Below are 25,187 nucleotides of genomic sequence, written 5' to 3' on the forward strand. Positions count from 1 at the left end.
AACTGGGTAAACCGGCAAAATAACCTTTCGATCGTTGCGATACGTCGCGCGGATAGCAACGTTATTTATCCGCGCGGGTGCAAGTTCGCCGCCGAGTTGGAAATCCATGGACGAAAGACCCTGTGACCTACTTGTTCGCGAAGGTTACTCGAGAAACGGTATGCATTTTCATAAGTTCATAATACAATACGATACGACTATTCGCGGTTCTCGATTCGGAGTTAACATTATCGATGACGACGTTACCGTTTCATTTGGACGCATCGGACGCGACACGCGATAGACGACGGACTCGCGGATTACTTTCACCTCGTATCACGCTCGAATATTATTAGCGGGCCGCGACGCGGTTCGGATAAACGCTCGTACGAGATGCGACAACGGCGGTGGCGGCGGTGGGAAAGATGTTCGTCGAGGGGTATTCCAAGGGTTCTCGAAGTACCGTGGAGGGTTGGCGCGAACGCGCGGTCGACGCGATAAAAGTTGCCGCGTCGCGAATGCTTTTCGTCGCGATCCAAGGATCGAACGATCGAACGCCGCCGAAGGGAAAAAGCGATATCCGGCGATCGATACGGCGCGCGTCTCCTCGTTTTCTCCCTTTCTCCTTCCTCGCGCGCGTTACCGAGAAAGTCGTACAACGGAAGATACGCGGTCGCGACGAGCTGGATATCGGTGAAAATCGAGGGAAACGAGAGAGAGAAGTTGACTTCGGAACGGTCAGAGAATGGAAACGGACCGTCTCGCGAGCCGCGTCGCGTGGGAAAGCGTAAACCGTTCCTTCGAATCCGCATCTCTGATAATCTCGAACCGATTGCGAACGAGCGCGATATTGGAAAAGCAGCGAACGCGTTGGGATCGCGCGGATCGCGCGGATCGCGCGGATCGCGCGGTGTACTCGCGCGTACGCGACGCGGAGCAAGACGAAAAGTTTCTCGATGGAAGATTCGTTTAACCGTGTGGGGTTAGCGACCGTGAAAGTGCTTTCATGTAAAAGTAGAACGACAGTTTTTCAAAATCGTTGCGACGATTGCGTGCGCCCACAACCGACCTACTTGATGGCCGGTCGTTGCTCCGTACCTCGGTTTTCTCGATCGGTTTTCTCGATCGCCTCGAACCCTTGCTCGTCCTCGAACAAACACGCTCGCATACCTGTCGTCGAAGCTAACACGATTTTTTTACCCTTTTCGTTGTCGGACAGAGGTTTCATTTTGTTCGGTTTCGTTTCGCGCTCGTACCTTTACTCGGTACGCGTTGCGATCGTATCCAGCGAGTATCGCGATACATCGTTATCCGCGAGAATCGAATCTATTCGGTCGGAGGGCTCGCGACGCGACGATCGATCGGTTTTACAATTTCTCGTATAAGAACGAATCGAAGTACGCGTACGCGCGAACGAACGACGAACGATCGAGTTTTCCCGCGAAAAACTGGGTCGCAAGAAAAAGCAAGACTCGATCGGCTTCCTTTTTCGATACACCATCGTATAATAGGTTCGCGATTACGTGGCACGGTACGTTTGTACGGCGATGCGCGCATACTTTTCTTATCGTTTCTTCGCGTTTGGAACTCCCTCGTTACGGGACGGTGAGAAAAATGAAAAGTGCGAGATAGAGATAGAGTTGGTTGGATGGATGGATGGATGGATGGATGGATGGATCGATGGAGAGAAAGAGAGGAGGGAGGGGGGAGTGAGAGCGACAGAGTGTCGAACGATAAGGCGAAAAGACACGAAAGAAAGCGAGACTACGAAGGTAAGCCGGGAGAACGAACCACATCGGAGAGAGTAGGCCAATGCCAGTGTCAGCGACATGGCTAGTAAGTGTCTGTCGGCAAACCTGATCGTGAAAACAGAGAAACGGGTTGCACCGATTACATTTGTCTCTTCGTGTTTCATTTCAGTTCGTTTCTTTCTATTTCCTTTCACGTTTTTCACACGCACACACACGCTCTCTCTCTCTCTCTCTCTCTCTCTCTCTCTCTCTCCCTCCCTCCTCCGTCTCTCTTTCTTTTTCTCTTTTTTCCGTTTCTTACGATTTCTGTACTCGAGAGCCTTCCTCTTTTGGAAAAAGATCCTTTCTCAAATCCGAAATCTGTTACATCGTTAAACGTATCAAGACCTACATGGTAACGTACGATCGGTCGTGTACGGTTTCTCGATTCGTTTCGATCGTTTACGAGGAACGCGCGAACAAACGAGCATACGCGATGACACGGTGGGAGGATTATGTGGATCATTGCCACGCACAATTCACGATAAATATGCAACGATAGAATCATGGGATGACGACGTCCCATCGATGTTGCGAATAAAAGTTGTTTCTCGGCCGAGCAATCGACACGTACATGGAATGGAATAATTCCGAGAGAACGGAACCACGTACCCGGTTATTTTTGCTCGGTTCGTAGGGTGCTCGCGCCGCTAAGCGAACAGATCCGATACGACGACGATGAAATTAAGAAGATACATCGCGTCACCTCCGAATCGAATTCGCATTTGCGTTTCTGTTTCCGTTTGTACGTATACAAGATGCGGATGGACATGCGTCTTGTTCGTTCGCATATCGGAATTCGTCGCGATTCTGGATTCGAAATTCGGGATTCGGGATTCGGGATTCGGGATTCGGGATTCGATGGATGTTGCGCGGTGGTTCGCGCTCGCGTGCACCGGTGCCGATGCCAGCAGAAGCGGGAGCGTCGACGCGAGCGCGTCAACTACAACCACGTTAATCGGTAACGAGTAAAAGGAAGAAAATCGATTCGCATACGAGAATACCGTGTGTGGAATTCAAGATCGAGAAGTTACGCAGCTTGCGACATACCAGCAAATGGTTTTGAAACGATTTAACCATTGAGTCGCGTGACACGTAGACTCGATGAAGAAACACGTTATTCATAATTGAAATCGATGCGGTGCAACGCGATCGCGAACAATGCTTTTTAATCGTCCTCGTCCTGTAGCCCGCAGTTGGAGACGCGTACGGCCGCAAAGTCGATCGAACTCGATCGGAAAGGTCGACGAACTCGATAACGCGCGAGCAACGAAGACGCGCGAGCCGATAGAACGGAAGAATGCTCGATCCGGAGGAAATCTGTGAAAACGTACCAGCTTTCGAAGAAGAAGAAGAAGAAGAAGAAAAAGAAGAGGAGGAGGAGGAGGAGGAGGAGGAGGAAAGAGAAGAAATTAATGTCTCGCGGCGAGGACCGGCACGGATACCGAATCAGCGGCGAACCGGTGGCAAAACGATCGACGATCCATCGACGATTACTCGTACGACCGAGCGAAGAGTTCTGCCGACAGAAACTTCCAGTCACGTTGCCTCTAAATAACCCGTGTTTCACTTTCGGCGCCCGAACAGTAAAATTCTTTCGTGCGTTCGAGACGATGGCGTGTTTGCGTCGTGTCAAGGACAACGCGTCTATCATCGCGATACTTTCCTGAGAGTCAAGAAAATCACCTCCACTCTGATATACGCGTTGCGAACGATGCGCGAGACGTCCATCCTGCGAACTTTCGATCGACGCTGTCTCTCTTTCTCTCTCTCTCTCTCTCTTACTCGAGCCACGCTATTCTACGAAACCTACGACTATGTATATTCGACGTACCGATATATCGTACGCGCGTATACTCGTTACGATGTTTTCGTATCGTGGAGAACGCGTGTCGGAGGGTGGGTTCGCGCATTTAGACGGAATGGGAGGAAGAAAAGGGAACGAAGGGAAACGAAAGGAAAAGAAAGGAGAAAACGGAAGAAACGACAGAAACGGAGACGGTCGGAGTTTTCGATAATCGGATGCAAAGGGAAGAGGAGAGGGAGAAGGGTGGGAACGGGAACGGGAATGGAAACGGAGATGGGGATGGGGATGCAGAGGGGAAGGGCGACGGTATTCGTCGGTGAAAAGTTTAACGTTCGTTCGTCCTGGTGGCGATCGTGGAGAATTAGGCCGACGGGGTCTGTCGCCGATGTCCTTGACACGCTGAAAGTGAGACCCAGCCTGCGCGTGCTAACTTTAATATCTTACGCAATCGATCGTAGGTGTACCATCGCAAACTCGAAAACTCTCGTTAGCATCGATATCGGTGTTCGGCTGCGATTTCCGTAGACTGCAGAGCGTAGAGCGTAGAGCGTAGAGCGTAGAGCGTAGAGAAATCGATGCGCCGATAGACAACCGTCCGTTGTCGAGTGGTACGCGCGTCTAGCCGGGTTTATCCGTGCGCGACTATTCCACGCGTCTGCGACGTCCGACGACGACACCCGCGTCCCTGCGACGCGGGTAAGCGAGGGTACCGGTGGAAGAATCTTGGAACCAAAGGGTGGATTCGTACGAAAAGTTGCTACTGGATGCATGCGTGCGTTTGGCTGCGTGCCCGAATGCCCGAGTGCCCGAGTGCCCGAGTTTCTAGGGATACCGATACGCCGCAGGTGGTCCAACCGCGTGGCGCGGCTCGACGCCGCTCGGCTCGGCGCGACGCGGCGCTCGATACACGGGCGCCGGACGTCCTGGTGTATTCCATCGCAGGCGGTTACCTTCTCGTCGTCCTCTCGCGAGCGATGCCTCGAGAGACGATACGGTACGCGTCGAGGAACCTACGACGCTGTTCGTCGTTGCTCCGTTATCGCGAGTCGAAATTTCGCGCGATCGTTGGGGGAAGCGAGGCATGGAAGCAGGGGGAAAACGAAAGGGAACGGACTCGAACGAGGGAAACGTTTCGCGCGGTGCAACCGTATCGCGGAAAACGGCTCGAACGCTTCCCAACGAATTTTTGGTCGAAAGAAATCGGACGAAAGCATCGTAACCGACGTTACGAGCTCTCGCAATACTCGGCGGGCACGCGTCCGAAATAGTTTTCCAGTTACTTAAAAATTATGCCGCCGAATTCGCTGGATTTATGACGAAAAAGCCCTGCGGGCGTGAAAGCGGACTCTCTAAAGGCAAATGGTCCGAGAGTTAGATTTTCGATAGAATCGCGTTGGTTGAAACGAAATCGATGTCGCGAGACGAGAGATTGGAACGAGAGACGAGAGACGAGAGATTGGAACGAGAGACGAGAGATTGGAACGAGGGACGCGGGAAAACGGTATCTATACTCTATGGATTATCAAGGACGCGAGATAGTTCATCGGCCGATCGAACGCGATTTCATCGTAGCTGTCTCGGATCGGACGCGTAATGGCGTTGCGCGACTGAAATATTTCGAGAAAGCAGAGAAACGCGGCAAAGAAGGAGGATGCAACCGTGTTCCATTATAATATTCGAGATGTCGTATTCGTTTCGTTTCGTTCGAACGAAAGAAACACGATTTTCCCGCCGCGTTCGCAAGATCGTCGCGATCGAGCACAACCGTTTGTACACGCGTGCTAATCCATCGATTCGCGACCTCTGCGGCTTATCAGCGGGTGCGTTCGCATCCGCGTCTGCGTCTGCGTCTGCGTCTGCGTCTGCGTCTGCGTCTACGCGCGACAGAGGAAACAACGTTTCGTGTGTCGCGTAAACTCGATCTTCTCGACGATTTTCAAGATATAATGGTTGCGTCTCGCGTCAGACGTCTCGCGTCTCCGTTCACGGAAAGATAGACCCTGCGATAGACTCGGCGACGATCCTGTCGCATTTCTGAAACGTTGGCTACGCGCGACGAAAGTCTACTTTCGAACGGTCTCGCTTCGTCGTAGGTTTTTTCGGTTTTCCACGCTCGTGCCGCGCGATTCATCGAAATACGTTCGACGCGAGGGAAACGATCGTATATTTCGTTAGAACAGCCGGTTATTTCGACGGGTTACCGACGACAAATTCATCGGCATCTTCAATATTGGGAGAACAAATCGAAATCGGTGAAACGTACGAGCGGTCGAGGTTTCGCGTGAGCCGAACAGGGATAATCGTATTTTCGCACGCAGCAAGGTTTCCAGAGAGGCCCCTGAGGTACAGGGGGCACGATACAAATTTTCCGGGCGGATCTCGGCGGGCAGCCATCGATTTCGGAGCGGTCGCCGGGTCGTTCGAGGTCGTGTCCGCAGCAGCGAGCCGTCCGTCTTCCGCGGTTCGACATCTCAGCCTTTCGCCGCTGAACAAATTGCCGTCGAATTTATCCGTGCGCTTCGGGGCGCGCGAGCACTTTCCGATTAGATTCGGTACCTTGGGTTAGGTCGGAGTCGGACGGTCCTTCCAGCGGTAAAAGGCGGCGAGAGCGCGATCGCGTTCGCTTCGAGTCCCGGCGCGGTATTCGAGGCTGCGACGCCGAAAACCGCGTTCGCTACTCTTGGACGCTTTCGGTAGCCAAAATATCTTTTTTCCTGACCCGTGTCGCGTGATTCGCGTAATTTGTCTTCGAAACAGTCGAACCTCGACGAAATTGGCGAACGGCCGACTTCGCGGAGCTCGAGCCGCGTTAACGCGTATCGAACGCCGCGCCGGGAATATCGGCCGCGCGTCGACCCTCCGTCGGCCGGCTTCCCTGCTTCGTTGCACGTTGTATAATTCGAAGCGTCGCCGTATCGGTCCAAGTTCGAAACTAAAATTTCGAGATTCGGGACACTGAGGCTGGATCCGCGACGGCATTAGCAAGGGGGAACGAAAGAAAAAGCGGTTCGAAGGAACGCGTTGCGTAATACCGAAGCAACGAATTTCGAAAGCACGAATAGGAATGAGCGTGAACTCGAGAGCGCGCGTTCGCATCGTGTAACCACGAGAGAGAGAGAGAGAGAGAGAGACCATCGATCCTCGCGAAAGCATCGACACTACCGACAACGAGACTCGCGAAGAGAAACACGACGTCTCGTTCGTTCGACGAAGGAAAGTCGCGCGCGAATCGAATCCGGAGTAATTCGGCCTATCGCTCGATTGCTCGATTGCTCGATTGCTCGACGCACTCTCGAAACGAGGTTATAACCAAGGTTACCAAACGGACACTACCCAAATACCCAGATACATACGATTACGGTAGACGGGTTCGTTTTATTTCGCGCTGTCCCAGCGGGCTCCCGAGACCGAGAGCGAGAGCGAGAGCGAGAGCGAGACCGAGACCGAGGGTAGTCGCGAACGAAAAACGAACGCGTTCGACGACGGTGGGTATATAGCGATACGTGTTTCAAAGAGAAGAAAAGGCCTATGACCTGTGCGTATCACGGTTTACGTCGAGAGTGACAGTGATTCTATATCTGTCGCTACGGTGACGTAATTACGATCGGCCTCTCATGGTCGCTCTCGGCACGGTATTTCTCTCTCGTAGAGAATTCGATTATCTTCGACGAGGTCCGAAGGAACGAATTTCTCGAGTGCTGTCTGATCGATCAACGATTAACCACCGGTAATAGGGCGTCGAATACGTCTTTCGACGCCTATCGCCTATCGCTCGTCACCCACCACCCATCGTCGTCCATCGCCTATGCCCCGTGTCCTGCGTCCTATGTCCTATGTCCTATGTCCTATGTCCTACGTCCTACGTCCTGTGCCTCGCGAGATACGTATACTCGAGCGTTTGGTTTCAACGATCGTTTACCGTTCTCCGACAGCGCGATCGTAGCGGATACGCGTCGCGCCGACGCGGTATAAATTTTCAGCTTAGAAATTTAACGCTAACGGCGCGACACGAGAGCTCGTACTTCGGCTGACGAGGAACACGGAAAAACTGACTACGAACGACGAACGATAAGCCGCGGCGCATCGATGGCGAGCGAGCTTCGGTAAGAGCGTTGCCGTTCGAAGAGACCGATGCGTCGAGTATCTCGCCGTGCCTGTGCCGTATTTCTGCGTTTCCTATTCGTTTCGGATTACGTTTGCTCGTTTCCATCTGTCCCGTCTATCCCATTTCGATGGTTTTGCGAATTACGAATCGCGCACGTGGTTCGGAACGGTACGAAACAGGTGCGCCGATCGGGAACGAATCGAACGATTTTCAACTTCGTCTTTGTCGTTTATCGGTTTCGACTTTAAGGTCTTTCCGTTGTTTGCAATTTTTGCCCCCACCCCTCCCCCAACCACCATCCCTATCTCCGAGCCTCTCCGTCGTCCTTCGTCGTCGCTCGTTCGGGACTCCACCGTTTACTCGCATCCCTCGATTCGCCGACACGCGACCGTACCGCGACAACTATTTCGTCCACTTGCCGCTTGTCACTTGCCGCACTCCGGATACAACACCGGTCAATGTCCTCTCGGTGGTTCGGATTATGCGATCCGAAAGGTAAGATCGAGCACGCGGTACGTCGCATACCGAACGATCGGTCTAGTCCGAACGACCGGTCGCAGGAACGGATCGATGAGATTTTGGGATCGGTTTATCCGGATCTCGTCGTAGTTTTTCAGGTAAATAAATCGCGTACCGAGACCTTCTTCGAAAGTCGTTCGCGGCTATCGGGTCCCATAGAGCAAGACCCATCCTTTCGTCTCGTCGGCATTTTTGTCCAAGAAGACCGCTTCGTTTTATCGTAAAAAATATCGAATCGGAGAAAGAGGTTGGAAAAAGGTGAGAAGCGATCCGAACGTAACGCGCCACCTTCGATCGCTCGCCGAGCACGCGGTAAAGCAAGAAAAACGTTCGCGCTCGGCGTTCGACGCACGACTCGATTCGCGTTTAATACGCGTCCGATACCGAGAACTCGAACTCGAACGTTTCCTCGAGAGATACGAGAACCAGCCGTTTAATTCCTATCGGTCTATTCGACGCATTCGCAATTCTTTCCAGCCTCGATCTCGATTACGACGTTATAGTTTTGCCAACATTTTCCTGGTTACATTTTGCAACTCGGCGATCCAATTCCAAATAGATGTTGAAACTCGTCGGTTCGTTTTTCGTTCGAATGCTAATCGGTCCGGTGGAGGAACGCTATCGGTGTTTTCCACGAAAAGTAGATCGAAGACTGAGATCGGCTTCGACTAGAATCTTGTTTCGATAAGTAGCGGAGCAGGAATCGAGAAATCGAGTTCCGCGACCAACTTGGACAACGAGTTATGCCGTTTGTCACTTTTACTGTTGTTGAGGTCAGTCGAGCATTGACCGTTCGACGATTTAATTCACGTATATTTATTACTACTACTGGCAGGTAGGAGGGCGCAACATAAATGTTATTTCCTCCTTTTCCGTCGATCTATAAATCTGCTTTTCCTTTCCTTTCCTTTCCTTTCCTTTCCTTTCCTTTCCTTCCCTTTCCTCGTCCATTTACTCATTATGTTACCCTGTCACTTTACGCGAAGCGTGCACAGGCCTGCTTCGCTCTATCGGTGTTTCGGTTGTTACAAAAGACGATCCAGGAAATTAATATTTAACTTGTTTGTAGACGGTCGCGAATCGATCCAACACGCGCGCGCGCATATCGTTACTCTCGTAATTCTTTGACATCGATGAATCAGTTTGAATCGTAACAGCGACGACGGTCTACCAGTATTTACCAAGAGCAGATAGTTTGCGTGTACAGCACTTAGACTAGTTTGTCGGTCGTTCACCCGAGCTCGCTCCTTCGTTCGGACTCGGAGGTGTTTACGTTATTCGCCCGAACTCGTTTCGTCGTCATCGTTCCAGTCATCGATCGTATAGTTGCGTATTGTCCGCGAGTATCGGCATATCCGCGAATTCGTTGATCAACTTTTGAACGTAACGTCGAACGTTCGATCGACGCGACGCGGCGATGCGGCGAGGCGAGGCGAGGCGAGGCGCGACAAGACGCGGAGAGGCGCGGCTCGACGCGCTGGGATGCGATGCGACGCGATGCGACGCGACGCGACGCGATCGTCGGTTACGAGTACGATATAACCAGAATTTTCTTCAGCCAATTTTTGTGAGGCAAATTCGATTCGAGTTTATTCGGTTGGGTACGATCGAAACGCCGGAAACGAGGGAATGCGTGTAATACGGTCGAAAACGACTCGAGAAACGCGTACTTTCGGCAAATTCAGAGTTCGAACGAGAACCGTAGGCAACGATACTCGGAATCGGTTTCGTGAACGACATCGTGCCGCGCTATATCGGCCGATCGAGCAGTTTGGCCATTGACTTTCTGCGTTGGTTACATAACATACTGGATTCTGTTACGTTTAAAAGTAGAATCGTTTGGTCCGTTGCTCGATCGGACACATCAACGAGAAAGTTTGGCGATATATCGACGCGACGAAACCGTTTCTTACGAGGTGTCCTCCGATAGCAACCCGGAGTAGAAAGGTTCGCCGAATTCTCGAGGAGCTAATTCGTTTCGAAGCACGAACAGCCCGAGGTGAAGCGGAAGCTGTCGACGGCGTGGTCGATTTACGGGAAACGAACAAAGTCGAGCGAAACGGAACGAAACGAGAACAGAGGATAGCCGGGCGCGAATAATTTACAGAAACGACGGCGTATTCGCCGGGGTTCGCTTTACGGAACGAGCGATCGAAAATTTCGGCTGCGAAAGAGGTCCGGGGTTATCGACCCGTTGGCAGTGGTCAGTGATGGTAACGGGCGCGCGCGATCGAGAGACCGAAGAACCGAGCAACCGAGCACACGAGATACACTGTACACTGTATGCTATACGCGATAAACGATACACGATAAATGCCATTCGACAAACCGAGCAACCGAGCAACCGAGCAACCGAGCAACCGAGCAATCGGACAACCAGTTCATCCGTCCAACGCATCGTACGTTCGGTCCTTCACCCGGCATTATCCCGACTGTTACGTACTCGCACGTATTACACGTGCTCGCAATACGTGTCGCAGTTTGTTCCGCGTATGTTCTACGGCTTAATGTTTTTCAGACCTAGTCGTTTTAGTCGCAACGACGCGCAAACCTACGGAGCGATGCAAACTCAGCGCAATTGCATTCAACTTGCAACTTTCAACTTTCGGCTCTCAACTTTCAACTTTCAACTTTCAACCGTTGCGAGCAGTCGGATTTTAATCCGCCGAATTGGCCGGTAGCGCGTTCTCGCGCGCGCGCGCGCACTCTTTTACGCTCTTCCGCGCGCCCTATTCTACTCGTTACGGTTTCTAACGGATCGAACCGCGCGACGCGGTTCGGGAAGACTTTTTCGAGTGTACATAGTTCGAGGGACGGCCCGGACAAGAAATAACGGACGGTCCAAAAACTGCCTTCTCGCGCCCGACTAGTTAAGGTCCGTTATTAGCCGTTAGAACCGAAACCCGTTCGAAGATGGATCGGCTCGCGCGAGCACGAGCTCTCACCCGCGCTCGTATATGCGCTCGTATATGCGCTCGTATATGCGCTCGATCGGCCGTCGAGAATTCGGAGCTCTTCGAACACGTTTTGCCAGCGAACCCTTTGCTCGTTTCCATCGACGATGCGTTTCCTGCGCAAACTGCGCTCGCGATTAGCAAATTTGGTCGCCGATCCGATCCGATCCGATCCAGTCCAGTCCGATCCGATCCGATCCGATCCGATCCGTACAGGTTTCAAGCTGTACCGTTTGTTTTCCTCGCCACGTTTACACGGGGAACAAGTCAACCTTTCACCAGACACGCCGCGTTTAATGTATCTAAATGTATAGCGACGATTCGTCGTACAGCTCGAGCAACGAGAACAACGGGCACGCTGCTGCTGCTGCTGCATCGAAACACGAGCTCGAGATCGAAGACGAAAGGAAAGTAAAAGAAAGATTTGTACGATCGCGCCGATAAAGATTTCGACGATATTCGGTAATCGAAAGGTCGGTACACTCGATCGGTTCTGGACGCATCGTACGAGGAGAAATCGAGGCCACGACGGAGCAGGTATCGAATTCGAACCAAGAAATACAAATAGTCCGATCGGGGATGCGTAGTCGGCCAGAACCTAATGCTATCCAAGCTGCGATGTAAACGCGGCCGATGGATCACGGATACCGGATTATCGGTCTTCGCGCCGAAGAATTTCTCGATCGGTTCTCGCTCGTTAGACACCGGTTAGTCGGTTCGACTCGCTAAAGCGGTGGCGGTGGCGGTGGCGGTGGCGGTGACGGTGTGGCGGTGTGGCGGTGGCGGTGGGTGACGGTGGGTGGCGGTTGCGGCGGTGGTTACCGCCGCGCAACCACGCCGGGCAAATCCGATGATCGCGAGCGTATCGTATGCGATACGTATACGCGTCGTAGGTGCGCTGAAAGCGGTAGGAGGCGAAGGAGGGAGTGGTAACACCTGGAATGTACGTAAGGTAAACGGCATCCGGGCAATGCCCTCGCATGTAAACAATCAGAAATTGCAGGCTTGATTACGCGAGCAAGTTGTTTCTCGCGTATGCGCACGATCAAAGAATCGATCACGTTTGCCTGCACGCGTGCTCACCGCCCGTAACAGTTGTAACAGTGTAGTACGAGCACGCGAATACACGGCGGCATACCAGTTTTTCCGTTTTTCCAGCGTTATCCTACTCCGCGACGGTTTAATTCAGCTATCGCCGCGATACGATCGATCGCTTGTCACATCGATCGTCGTTATTTCGAAATATCGTCGCTCGTACCGCACACCGTAACCCTCCGACGTTCTCGATCGGTTTCGAATCGTTTGGCGTCCCGTCGCGTCGCTAACTTGGCGCGGCCGCAACCGCGAAACGAACACTTCCGCTTCAACGATTCTCCGAATCCGTCCGCGTTTTCGGAACGCTCCGAGTTTCTAGGGCCGGCGTCCGCGAGAATCGTGATTCGGTATTCGGTATTCGGTATTCGGTATTCGGTATTCGGTATTCGGCTGTCCGGTGCTCGAATCGTTCGAAGCCGGCGAATCGGCGCGCCGTACTCGGACCCGCGGACTGCCGCGCGAGCACGTTGGATCGCAAAAGCTGTCGCGAACGAAATCGCGACGGATACGAGCATTTCGAGGAATCGAATTCTGCAGAGCCACGGCGAATCGCCGGTGTAGCGTAGTCGTGGTCGAACGGTCCTGTAAACCGTAAACCGATTCGAACGAGTTCCACGCTCTCTGAAACGTACGAGTAGAAAGAAAACTCGCGAAACCGGACATCGATTAGCGTTGCGTCGGGTGCCAGCAATTTCCAGAGTGAACGTGAAAACGTTGATTCGAACGATACGATCGCATCGAGTTTTCGATAAGAAATCGAAATCTCGATGCGCGGAGGGTGGTCGCGGTCGACGCGTTTCGACGGCAACGGCTATGGGATTCTCGTCGCCGAAAGGAATGTTCGCTGGAGAGTATCGCTCCGTGAATGTTCGTCCTCGGCGGCAAAAGGGATATTTCTGGTACCGTCCATGGTGAAAACCGGACGTGGCTATCGAGTAAGAATACAAACTGGGTCAATGACCCAGCCGCCGAAGAACCGCGACTGTTCGGTAGAGACCGCGTCTGGGTCAGCGTGGACCGCTAAATTAAGAACCGTTCATACCTATGGAAAGAAATCTCGATTTTCGAACAATCCGCGAACGCGTCGACGGATCGTTTCGGATCGAAATTAAAGCGAATCGACGCGCGTTCGTTTTCGTGCGAAAGTCGATCGTCGTTGTCGACGGTTTTCGCGAAATAATTTTGCCGGATTTGTTCTCTGGGAAGAGAATTAAAGTAGAATCGGATAGGGGATCCGATACGGATCGTTTGCGAATCGATCGGAGAGATAGGTACTCGTCGTCGAGTTCGATGGTAGCGATCTCCGCTACGGGGATACGAGAATACGGGAATACGGGAATACGGGAATACGGGAATACAGGGCTACGGACGCACAGACGCGCACGCGCTCGAGTACTTACGGACCGATAATATTTGGAGAGCCTCGCAGGCTGCAGGGGGCCCGGAGCCCCCCACCGATGTTCATCGATACGAGTCCTCGAGGTTTTCGACCAACGAGACCGAGGAACAAGGTGCCCACCTTCGCACCCTCGCCGGAAGCATCCACCACCCTGAACCCGAGAGCTCGCGCTTTATCCCCACCGTTGTCTTGTCCGGTGTTGTTTCGTCTCGTCTCGTTTCGTTTTGTTTCGTCTTATCGCGTCGCGTCGCGACTCGTCGCGTAACCCGTTCGACTGTCCACCGTCTTTCTCGACTCTTTCCTCTCCATCGCGTTCCTCTCTGCTTCTCTTTGTGGCGCTGCCCCACTACGAACGGGGACTGCCGGGGACTGCCGGGACTGCCGGGGGCAATTGGGAGGCATCCGGGGGACCATTTAGAGCCGCTGGGGGGCCGGTGCTCGATGAGTCACTATATAAGACGGGCAAGGACAAGAAGGTGTATGTTAGTGTACACTCAATCTTTACGTAGCTCGCACGACTCACGATACAGCGAGCGCCGGCAAATTCGGCTGCGGCGGTGACCGACTTTTTTTCTTTCCTCCATTCTCTCATTCTCGCCCATTCTCGCCCATTCTCGGCCACTCCTCCCGCTCGTCTCCTTTTTTCCCGTCCTAATCGTTTCGGTCCCTGTATTCCGTTCGTTTCTGTATTCGTCGTTCTTCCCCGATTCCTTCGATTTCGTCCTATTCATCTTCCAATGTTGTCGTTCGCCCTCGCGTCCTACCGAATCGTCAGCCTTCGAATCATCTTCCATCCGCTTCCATCTCTCCCTCGTTTCGCTCGTCTTGGTCTCGCGGCCTGTTCCGATACCGTTCGTATCCGATCGAAACTTCCGATCTCCCTGGAATCTTCGAACGACCGTGTAAGCGACTCCGACGATCGTCCGGCGAGCGATCGTAACGAAACGCTCGCGTTCGAACATTCACCCGTATTCAAATAGCGCGCGTTCTCCTCTCGGAATTATGACCGAAAAGCCGGATCGACACTGACATTCGTAGCCACGAATCGGGGAAACGTCGCGTCGAAAAGGAAAGTCGCGCGCGAGCGTCTGTCTTGCTCTCGTGAAAACAGCGGGACGAAATAACATCGACGAAAAGCTGACGTGTCCGGGACGCGCGAACGAAAGCGCCGATAGAAGGATACAAATCGAAATAGAGGAAAGAAGGAAGGTAAAAAGAGGAAAGGTTCGTCGAATTCCCGACTCCCGATTCTCGATACCCGACGTTCGATATTTGACGCTCGACGACGCAACAACCGAAGAGCCCGATGATTTCATCGAAGTATCGATAGAGAATCTCGAAATATCAAAAATCGAAGAATTTCGAGTGAGAAAAGCTAAATAAGCGAATCCGAAGTTACGATCGATCGTCACGATGCTGGTAGAATACGCGGCACAGTGGACTTGGCAAGCGATGGGCGGCACAAGAATCGATGTCCTCTGTACGTTTCTCGTGTTCTTCGGTGCGCTATTGGCGGCAAGATGTTTGCAATGGGTTAAATACGTGCGTTCTTTGCCACCGGGTCCTTGGGGCGTACCCGTGTTCGGTTATCTGCCGTTCTTGAAGGGCGACGTTCATCTTCAGTACGGCGAACTCGCAAAAAGGTACGGCCCTATGTTCAGTGCACGTTTAGGAACGCAACTCGTAGTCGTACTCAGCGATCATCGTACCATACGCGACACGTTTCGTCGCGAAGAATTTACTGGAAGACCGCATACCGAGTTCATCAACATCCTCGGTGGATATGGTAAGTGTGCGATCGAACCCGATCACAGTGTGTTGCTCTTCTGCTCTCTCTCTCTCTCTCTCTCTCTCTCTCTCTCTCTCTCTCTAACTCTGTATCCTACGCTCCGCCAATCTCTCGTTAGCGCGTACTCGCGATAATCGAGCGCTGCTACGTTTTCGCGTTATTTCTTCGGTCTCGCATTTGTGCTTCCTCGCGTTCGATGCAGATATCGATGGTCGAAACGGTGGCCTTTCTCTTTTTTCTCTCCTCGATCCGTCTCCCTTTCTTCCCTTCCCCGTCGATCCCCCGACCGTTTCTAATCGTTTTCTACGCTGTTCCAACTTTGACCACGTTTCGCTGTGTTTCCTCTTTCTTAGATAGGATTTTCCGCGTCACCAATCTTTTTCGATTCCGTACGTTAGTTTGAGCACAGAAAGGTTATTTATCGCGCGTAGCAACGATTCAAAGGCTCGTCTCGAATTTTGATGCTCGTTTCCTTTGAACTCGAGGAATAGAAGAATCCTTTTTTTTTCTCGTAGGTATTATCAACACCGAGGGTGCAATGTGGAAAGAGCAAAGAAAATTTCTTCACGATAAACTCAGGAGCTTCGGCATGACCTATATGGGTGGTGGAAAGAAAGTTATGGAATCGAGAATTATGGTGAGCGCACCTTGTAGATAGATGTTTTCGTCTCGCCTCGTCTTCGCTTTTCCCATGGATTTTCGGGCTCGTCGTTTTTCTCAGACTTCTCGGACTGTATCGAAACTGCTCGCGCTGCTCGGATCGTCGAGCTTTCTTCGCTAATCCCCTCGACTCTCGGTCGGGAAAGTGAAACACGTTCGTTTGTATTTGTAGCGCGAGGTGAAGACGTTTCTTCGAGGACTGGCGTCGCGACGAGGTGCACCGATGGACGTTTCGGCGTCTCTTGGAATGTCGGTTAGCAACGTGATTTGTTCGATCTTGATGGGAGTGCGTTTCCAACACGGCGACACCAGATTCAGCAGATTCATGCACTTGATCGAGGAAGGTTTCAAATTGTTCGGGAGCATGGCCGCGGTGAATTTTATTCCCGTGATGCGTTATCTGCCCTGCCTGCAAAAGGTACGAAACAAATTGTCGGAGAATCGGGCGGAGATGGCGGACTTTTATCAAGAGGCGGTCGACCAACATCGCGCAACCTTCGACGAGGGCACCGTTCGAGACTTGGTCGACACGTATCTGCTCGAGATCGAGAAGGCGAAGGGCGAAGGTCGCGCGGCGATGCTCTTTCAAGGAAAAAATCACGGTGAGTAGAAGCGTCGCGTCGCGTCGCCCCCCTCGACCCCCCCCCCTCTCCCCGGGAACCCTATCCCCTACCCCATCCGGTCTCGCTCGTCGTCGTTACGCACCCGATCGCCTTAGAAGCTCGCGAGTACCCGATCGTTCTCGTTTCCAACCAGACCGACAGATGCAACAAATTCTCGGAGACTTGTTCTCCGCCGGCATGGAAACGATCAAGACCACGCTGGAATGGGCGATCGTACTGATGCTGCATCATCCGGAAGCGGCGACCGCGGTACGGGAAGAGTTGGATCAAGTGGTGGGCGACTGTAGATTGCCGGCTCTGAAGGATCTACCTTTTCTTCCGATCACGGAGGCAACGATTCTCGAGGTGCTTCGAAGATCGAGCGTGGTGCCATTGGGAACCACTCATGCGACCACACGGTAATTATTTTTCCCATCCTACTCTTCTTCGGCTTTATCGAACGTTCTTCGAATCGATTGTCTCGAAATGTTCGCGTCTACGTTTCGTCGCAACGATCGATCGCGCGCGCGCGAAACAGAAATATACGCGTGTATCGGGGAGAGGCTGCGTCAGGGAGCGCGTTTGCCGGGGAAAGACGAACGGGAACGCGGCAGCGGTTTCGGTCGTCGCGGGAATCGCGGAACGAGGAAAAGGAAAACTAATCGATTTGGAAATGATACGATTGATTACAGGGACGTGACGTTGGACGGTTATACGATCCCGGCTGGATCGCAAGTCGTGCCTTTGCTGCACGCGGTACACATGGATTCGAAACTTTGGGAGGCGCCCGAGGAGTTTCGGCCGAGTCGATTTCTCTCGGCCGAAGGTAAAGTCCAGAAACCGGAATACTTTATGCCTTTCGGTGTCGGCAGACGTATGTGCCTCGGCGACGTGTTAGCGCGCATGGAATTATTTCTGTTCTTCAGCTCGTTGATGCATACTTTTCAATTGAGATCGCCGGCTGGCGCGTCGTTGCCGAGTTTGCGCGGTAACGCCGGTGCTACCGTCACGCCGGATCCTTTTCACGTTTGCCTGGTACCGAGGAATCTCGAGCTTATCGAAGACGCGAGCAACCGATCGATCGCCTCGAGCGCCGTTTTACGAAACGTCGCCGGCCATTGAGAACTCGTTGTTCTTTGTGTCGTTGGCTTCCCAACGATCGACGGAGCACGGTAGTCGTTCCTATCCCAGTCCCGATCTCGGTCCCGGTTTCGATCCCGATCCCGATCCCGATCCCGGTCCCGGTCTCGAGGTCGTCGACGAAACCAACTAAACAACTATTGCTGCGAGCGTTGCGAGAAATTCTGCATAGAAATGAAACGACGGTTTTTGGTCGATCCGTTAGCATTGGCAATCCCTCGTTCTCGATTCGTTACTCCGACGCCGAACGATCGAACACGTTCGTTTCAGTTGCTATTTATTCGCGTTCGGTCGTCGACCGTTCAAAACATTTCGGAGAACGAACGCTGGATCGCGAACGATCGTCGTACGCCGGCTGGCGAGCACGACGAGCAACAACGACTCTTCCAAAGCTCGCAATCGTTGCGTCGTTTTAACGATGACAACGATAACGAGAAAAATGTTGTCCATAGAAATCGATAAAAACGATAGTTGATAATAAGAGCGATAACGAAGATAGTAATGGTAACGATGACAGCGATGATAGCAGTAGCAGTAGGTAGGAATGGTAACGGTAACGGTAACGATAACGGTGGTAACAGTAGCGAACAATTGGTAGGAATACGAGGGTACGCGCTCTCGGTCGTAGGGCGCGACGACGGAAGATGGTGGTACCGAGGAAGACGATGCGAATCGATCGTGGTAACTGTCGTAACGTAAGATCGATCGATCCGTCGAAGAAGCCGACGCGTTTATCGAGAACAAGCGACGAAGACAAAACTGTTTAACGAGCGCGCGCTTGAAATTTGTACATACTTGTACCATACGCGTGTGCATTTTCGAATTAATAAGCGAATAAGCGAATAAGCGAATAACCGAATAAGCGAATAAGCGAACGAGGGAGATCATGGCGGACGATGACAGCGCGAGATTCTCTTCGTCCGCGAGTTCTCGTTCGTCTACCGTCCGAAAGTTTTTCTACTTTGTACGATCGAATCGATGCAAGTTGGATCTTCGACGAAAACGTGACTTTTCGGTTGAAACTTTGAAACGGTGGATCTCGCGTTTCGACGCGGCTACGCGAATACGAACGTGGGTCGTTCGATCGCGCGGCGTAAAAAATTGAAAAGCTACGTCGAAGTCGTCGATCCGCGTTGAGCGCGAACAAAAATTGAGGCTGTGAATCACGAATTTAGGATGTTGGATCTTCGTGGTCCGTGTGATATCGCGATCGTAAAATCATTTCCAAAGAGTTTGTAGTGCGAGTCACGGAACACGGACGAAGCTCCGTGCGATTCTTTCCAAGCGTTGCGCGCCGCACGCGCGTGCATGCATACGCGTATGCATATACGCGTATGCGTATACATGTTATACGTGGATGCGTGGTACGGGCCGTGTCGGTGCTCCGACCGTGTTCCCTGGTAAGAAAGTTAAGCGCGGTATGCTCGAAACGAGGACTACCGCTCTCTAGTGTGTTCACCCGCTAACCGCGAATCGATGTTATTTAATATTGTTCTCTTTTCTTACGATTAAACTTGTTGTTTCTCGAGCTGCGCGCGCGCGCGCGCGTTGCTGATTCTCCGATATTACCTCCTCCAACAACCTCCACGGGACAGAGTCGAAAGAAGGGCGATGCTGCATGTAAATGCGCGGCGCGCACCAAATCCGACCATGCGAAACCGAGCGTTTCGATGCTCGAACGCTTCGACGTTGCAACGCCACGATGCTTCCGCGAATAACGAGAGCTTTTGTCAGCTGCGCGGATTCGATCAACGATGCTCCGAATCCGCCCCGCCCAAAAGAAACCTGTGCCTTTTTCAACAATGTCCACGCAAGATCGCGTGTACGCGGGGTATGTATACGCACGGGCATGGGAAACGAATGTATTTAACGAGAACGAAAAACGTTCAGCCTACATAGACTACAGAAACGCTTTGCAAAATAAAATGTTGGGTCGCGATCGATTCGGAACGATCGATCGAACGAAGCGGAAACGAGCACTCGTCCGTTATCGACGTCTCTCGGCGAACATCAGTCGGTGAGGCTTCGGAACCAGCGTGATACCAGAGTCGCCCTCGAGATCGATGGTTTCGCCCGGCGGTATGGACACGTCGAACTTTCGGAGAATCCTTCCAGCGTAGAGAAACAATGTCATTCTCGCGAGTTCTTCTCCAACGCAGACGCGCTTTCCTGCAATCGAACCGCTATGCGATTAAAACTGCTCGATCGATCGCCGATCGCCGATCGACGTTCGGAGGATCGAGCGTCGGCGAAAACGCTCGAGAAGAGCGGAAAATCGAGTTCGAGACGCGAAATACGCGATTACCGCTTTGAAAGGGGAGAAACGAATCCGGCTTGAAGAAGCTGCCGTCCTCCGCGAGGAATCTGTCCGGCCGAAATTCGAGAGGATCCGGCCAATAAGTGGGATCGGTGTGAACCGCCCATTGCATCGGCACGATCATGGCGCCCTTCGGGATATCGTATCCGCCGATCCGAGTATCCTACGAGCGAGAAATACGGGAATAAATAGGAAAATAGAGGAAGACGAGAATCGATAGTTTCATTTCGGTTCTCACCTCCAACGTTCCATGCGGAATACCCAACGGGGTGACGCTGCGAAGTCTTTGCACTTCGGCCATGGCTGCTTCGAGGCGCGGCATCGAGGGTCTGCTCTTCAAGCTCGGATACTCCGTTTCGTTCAAACATCGGTCCATCTCCTCCCGAAGCTTCTCCTAGAAATCGTTCGAGGGTAGATGCGAGCACGCGCGCGGGCTACTCGGGTCGAACCTACCTGTTCTTTCGGATGGACCGCCAAGAAGAGGATGAACCAGCGCAGAGTCGTCAAAGACGTGTCGGTTCCGGCGCCAAAGAGATCGGCCAGCAGATGGAAGAGTTGCGGTTCGGTGTAATAATTATCCTCGGCCGTCGTCTCCTTGCTCATCCGTTCGTCGAACGCGGCTAAAAAGTTCTCGTCGTCCGTAGGAAGACTCGTCGCGCCGTTGGTTCCGCGGCCGCGGCGATCTTCGAGTATGCCGCGATATATTTCGTGAGTCTTCTCCTTTCCATCGAGGATGGATCGTATCGTTTCGCCGAATCGTGGTAAAAATCTAGGAAACGTTCGTTATGCGCATTTATCGGAATCGAACGTCGGGGTCGGGAGCTCGGAACGAACCCCGAACCAATACCTGAGGAGAGGTAGGAAGTTCAACGGTCCAGCGACGCCTATATGCTTGACTCCTTCTTCTTGCAAATGCCTCAACCACTTCCAAACTCCGTCGTCCTCGGGGTAGGTCTTTCCAAAAACGATATCGTTCACCAGATTGCCGATGCAATGGTGCAACGTGTCCATAGGATCGATCGGTCCGTTCGTCGAACGTTGACCGAGTTTCTGAAAACGTCGCGCGCCCCGCGAACGGAACGGTGTATACGCGTTGTATTCTCGAGCAATTCGAAAACTATCAAAAAATATGAAACGTTCAAGAATACCGATACGCATTCGTCCGCGGCACGCGATATTCTTTCTTCCAAGCTGTCGCGCCTCGAACCTTCGTGCTTCACCATACCAAAATTTCTCAAGCAACGGCTAACGAATTTCCTTTGGTCCTTCCATCGATTGCCCTCGGCGCAGATCAGGCCTGCGCGAACAAATCGGAAATCGGAAATCGACGTCTATCGCGGTTGCGTCGATACGCGTCTTACCGTATCCCTGCATGATTCCGTGGGTGAGATACAACGGTGCTCTACCGGTACACGCGTCCTGCGCGAAGGCCTCCCTGATCAGACGAGGGTCGGACAGGAGAACGGTATAGACGGAACCCATGCGAAGCCCGCAAACGGGCCCGTAACTTCTGACCAGTCTGGTCAGAGTTTCGTGCGGTTTCTTCGCGTCGATCCACGGAAGGTATCCGACGATTGGAAGTTGCCAAGGCCCGGGAGGAAGGCGACGCGCCACCTTCTTCCGGCTTCTATCGTACAGATACGCCAGAAGCAAGAGGGACGCGAGGAATATCGTGCAAACGAGAAGATTCATCGCGATCGCGGTACGAATCCTTCTCGCCGACGCGCTCCAAACCCGAGCAGGCTCGAACGGTTCGATCGATCGGCGCGCCGATCTATGTGTCGGGTACTCCGTCCAACGATCCGATCCTACTGAAAACAGTAAACGACGAACGAGGATAGCTCGCTTCCAAATGAAAGAAACGTCGTACGCGGCTTCGTCCCGTTTGGTCGGTCGAGCACGCGTCGAGCACGCGTCGAGCGAGCGCGCGATGCAGCGTGTCGCGGAGAACGGAAAATTCAGCGAACGAACGATGCCGACCCGTCGCGCGTCGTAAAACCGAATCACGGAAAAGAGTCGTAACTTCTAACAGCGCGCATTTATTCGCCGCGCCGGCACGTGTTCCGCCGTTCACGCGTAGAATATTGTACGGCGCGTGGCGATACACGTGCTCTTTACCCGTAATCCCAACCGATTCGGCTCCTTACCGAGACACCGAAATCCGCTTCTATCGATTGTTCCGATCGAAAATCACGGGTGCGACTATCGGTATCGAAAACACCGATATCGGCTAGCGAACGAACGATCGTCTTCGAAACTGGACGATCGCGATCACAACCACGACCACGAGCACGACCGCGCGGAATGCCTCGTCGCCCCGTAAGCTTTTGTCTCTCCGACGACAACGGATACCGAGAAGCGGTCTCGTTCGACTATCGAATGCATCGACGAGACGCGTTCGGACAGGGACGGATCGAACCGTTCAACATTTATATATTCTAAGGTCGATACGTACCCGCTTCTTCTTCTTCTTCGTCCTCGTTTTTTTCCGCGCCTTCCTTTTCCGCCTTTAAAGAGTTAACCAGTTCCGTGCACGAAACGAAACGACGACGCCGTGCGTTCAAACTTACCAAACTGCTAAGCTCGGAGATCGCCGACTCTCGGATACCTGATGCCCACTCGTCGTTCCTTTACCGCGCGGACGGTCGTTCCCCGTGTACCTGCTCGAACGCCCTTCGCCCCTTCGTTCGTTTTCACTTTTCGATGCATCCACGTTTCTCTCTCGTTCGTCCTCGCTCTCTTTTTCTCTTTCATTCTCCCTTCCTCTCTCCCCACTCCTTCCTATTCTCTCTCTCCTCTCTCTCTCTCTCTCTTTCTCTCTGCCCCTCTCCCCCCTTGGTCGGCAAAGGTCGCGTAGGAGATTCCGTTTTTAGATATCCATCTATCGGTAGGTTCGTCGAATATACGTACACGCGTATACATATAGACGAACGGGAACGAAGCATAATCGACGATAGAAATCGGGTACCGATGTACGCGTACTCCGCGTCGCGGTACCGCTACGACACGGTAAAGATCGAGTCGATGCATCGGACGCGGCGCGGCTCGCCGCGACGGTAACGAATACGAAACCGCGTACGTGCCCGAAACAAGCGCCGACCGCTGACACCGTTGCACGCTCTCGCGGAGAACGTGCAACGGTCGCGATTCGAATCGTATCGATAAGTCGAATGTAATCCTTCGATAACGTCGACCGTTTTCGAACCGTTTCCGGCACGCGCGCGAAACGAATCGGAGCGACGTCGATACGCGAGTCGAATCGAAGGGTGGCAACCCTATAACCCGGATGCCCAGCGTGCCGACTCCTTTCCTCGAACCGCGCAGGATCGCGGTCGAAATCCGGACTCGCTGTTTCGACGGGGCCAGAGAGCACGCGCTCCGATCGGATCGGAACCTTCGATCTTTCACCGATTTCGTATAGATTTCGCAACGACGCGACGTTTCCGAGATATTTTATGCCTTCTTTCGTCGACGAACGACCAGTTCGCGCGTTCTCCTCGTCTCGCGACGAATCCGTCCCTGCGAAAGGCCGCGCGCAAACTCCTGCGGTAATGAAATCATTTTTCATTCGTCTTAAGGACGACTGCTTCGGGTTCGATGAAACGAATTTTTCTCCAAGGACCGTCGAGTCGAGTCGAGTCGAGTCGAGTCGCGTCGCGAGTTATTCACCGGTAACGATAACCTTCCGTTGATCCCCTTTCAGGTATAACGAACTTTACGATACGCCGATCGTCACGGACGAACGGTGCGCGCAACTTCTTCGCGCCGCTGCAGCACCACCCACTTTTACTTTTAAAGCGAAGCTCGCCGATCGACGAGAGCGCGGATAATTGTGCGAAAAGAAACGATTCTTTGAGGAGACGCGCGGAACGCGATACAACGTTTATCGAGGGAGCAGGTGGTTGACCGCTCGAGGAGCAACGATCGACTCGGGTCATTGGCAGAATCCAGTTATCAAGGCTGGGATCGTTTTCTTTGGCCGCGCGAAACATCGTCGTTTCTTTTCGACGAGGATCGATAAGCTCGCCCGATGCTGCTGCAACGCGAAACCTATCGGACCGCGCGCGTACAACGATGCGATCGATACGATTTTGGTAAAGTCCGATCGAGGATGGAGCGCTCTTCGACCTTGTACGATTAGAAATATCGGTGTACCGGTTTCGCGAGGGTCGCGACGCGCGTCGTCCGATTCGCCGATCGTCTTCGGCGTAAACTCCGACTCGCCGCTCGGTCGCGAGCGCCGCGCGTACGAAAATCCGCAGATTCGGCACTCGAAGCAAACGTGGTCGAGAGGCCGACGACCGCGACTTTCTCCTCTTATGCTAATTTCGTTAATACGCTATTTTCACGACTCTCGTACTTTACAGGAATGCCGCCCGGCCGTTCGGTATCCGCCGTACCGAACGATCCGGACGAGAAATATCGTCGTCCGAGGGAGGCGACCGAAAAGCTGTTTACGCTTCGCGGCGCGAAGTCGCGACGCGCTACGATGCTCTACGATGCTCTACGATGCTCTACGATGCTCTACGATGCTCTACGATGCTCTACGATGCTCGGGACGAAATCGTATCGAGGACGAACGGAACGACGAATGCCGGTTCGAGATTCGGGTTCGCGCCGATAGACTCGGCCGGATCGATCGACGTTGGACCGAGCGAACGTTCGAACGGGGGCCGCCCGGACAAACTCGATCGGCGAATACTTTCGAAGACGCCGAACGATTCGATTTCGAGTTTCGGATCTCGACCGATATCGATTCGATCGCGGTACGGTTCGGAGAAACCAACCGACTCGTGCCGCGCCAAGACGTCGCGAACGAGTGTACCTATACCGAGTGACATCGGTCGTAATGTAATACAGTGCGAGGACAGAGTTCGTTGCCCTCTCGAAGAAGGCGGGTGTAGTGGCCCCAACTGGTGTTTCTGGGTTTATTACCTCTCCTCGATCGCGAATAACGCCGGCGCGTTTCTTTCTCTTGCTCAAGGTGCCGCATATATTTTCGCACGGAACAGTCGATAGGCCGATAGAAAT

At 53.0% G+C, this 25,187-nt stretch overlaps 2 protein-coding genes and 1 long non-coding RNA gene across 5 annotated transcripts; 1 reads left to right on the forward strand and 2 right to left on the reverse strand.

Moving 5' to 3' along the window:
* Positions 1 to 29: 29 nt before the first annotated feature.
* Positions 30 to 25,069, forward strand: Cyp18a1 (Cytochrome P450 18a1). Of its 3 annotated transcripts, XM_033483237.2 has the most exons (6): positions 11,943 to 15,434; positions 15,953 to 16,074; positions 16,270 to 16,699; positions 16,854 to 17,118; positions 17,392 to 17,525; positions 24,524 to 25,069. In XM_033483237.2, the coding sequence occupies exons 1-6, from the start codon at positions 15,062 to 15,064 to the stop codon at positions 24,778 to 24,780; spliced, it is 1,581 nt and encodes a 526-aa protein (XP_033339128.2). In that variant the 5' UTR covers positions 11,943 to 15,061; the 3' UTR covers positions 24,781 to 25,069. The 3 variants fall into 3 exon arrangements, with proteins under 3 accessions (XP_033339136.1, XP_033339128.2, XP_033339121.1); XM_033483245.2 differs by lacking the exons at positions 11,943 to 15,434; positions 24,524 to 25,069 and adding an exon at positions 30 to 158 and having other exon boundaries at positions 17,392 to 19,367; XM_033483230.2 differs by lacking the exon at positions 24,524 to 25,069 and having other exon boundaries at positions 17,392 to 19,367.
* Positions 5,724 to 6,495, reverse strand: LOC117227780 (uncharacterized). Its single transcript, XR_004492141.2, has 2 exons — positions 6,133 to 6,495; positions 5,724 to 6,061 (listed from the first exon to the last, which is right to left on the reverse strand). It is a non-coding gene; the product is annotated as an uncharacterized LOC117227780 (long non-coding RNA).
* phtm (cytochrome P450 enzyme phantom) lies at positions 19,688 to 21,956 on the reverse strand. The gene is made up of 7 exons (XM_076521043.1): positions 21,518 to 21,956; positions 21,305 to 21,453; positions 21,004 to 21,206; positions 20,610 to 20,925; positions 20,395 to 20,550; positions 20,145 to 20,319; positions 19,688 to 20,008 (listed from the first exon to the last, which is right to left on the reverse strand). The coding sequence occupies exons 1-7, from the start codon at positions 21,846 to 21,848 to the stop codon at positions 19,827 to 19,829; spliced, it is 1,512 nt and encodes a 503-aa protein (XP_076377158.1). The 5' UTR covers positions 21,849 to 21,956; the 3' UTR covers positions 19,688 to 19,826.
* Positions 25,070 to 25,187: the final 118 nt, after the last annotated feature.

The sequence above is a fragment of the Megalopta genalis genome, chromosome 4 (assembly GCF_051020955.1).
Source record: "Megalopta genalis isolate 19385.01 chromosome 4, iyMegGena1_principal, whole genome shotgun sequence".
NCBI lineage: Eukaryota > Metazoa > Arthropoda > Insecta > Hymenoptera > Halictidae > Megalopta > Megalopta genalis.

Bases quoted from the DNA above. Each gene is read 5' to 3' on its own strand.
- Cyp18a1 (XM_033483230.2), top strand. From the start codon at position 15,062: ATGCTGGTAGAATACGCGGCACAGTGGACTTGGCAAGCGATGGGCGGC. The intron at 16,075-16,269 runs GTGAGCGCACCT...TTGTATTTGTAG, and splicing joins TTATGGAATCGAGAATTATG to CGCGAGGTGAAGACGTTTCT. The intron at 17,119-17,391 runs GTAATTATTTTT...GATTGATTACAG, and splicing joins ACCACTCATGCGACCACACG to GGACGTGACGTTGGACGGTT.
- phtm (XM_076521043.1), bottom strand. From the start codon at position 21,848: ATGAATCTTCTCGTTTGCACGATATTCCTCGCGTCCCTCTTGCTTCTG. The intron at 20,926-21,003 runs GTATTGGTTCGG...AACGTTTCCTAG, and splicing joins AACTTCCTACCTCTCCTCAG to ATTTTTACCACGATTCGGCG. The intron at 20,551-20,609 runs GTAGGTTCGACC...AACGATTTCTAG, and splicing joins CGGTCCATCCGAAAGAACAG to GAGAAGCTTCGGGAGGAGAT.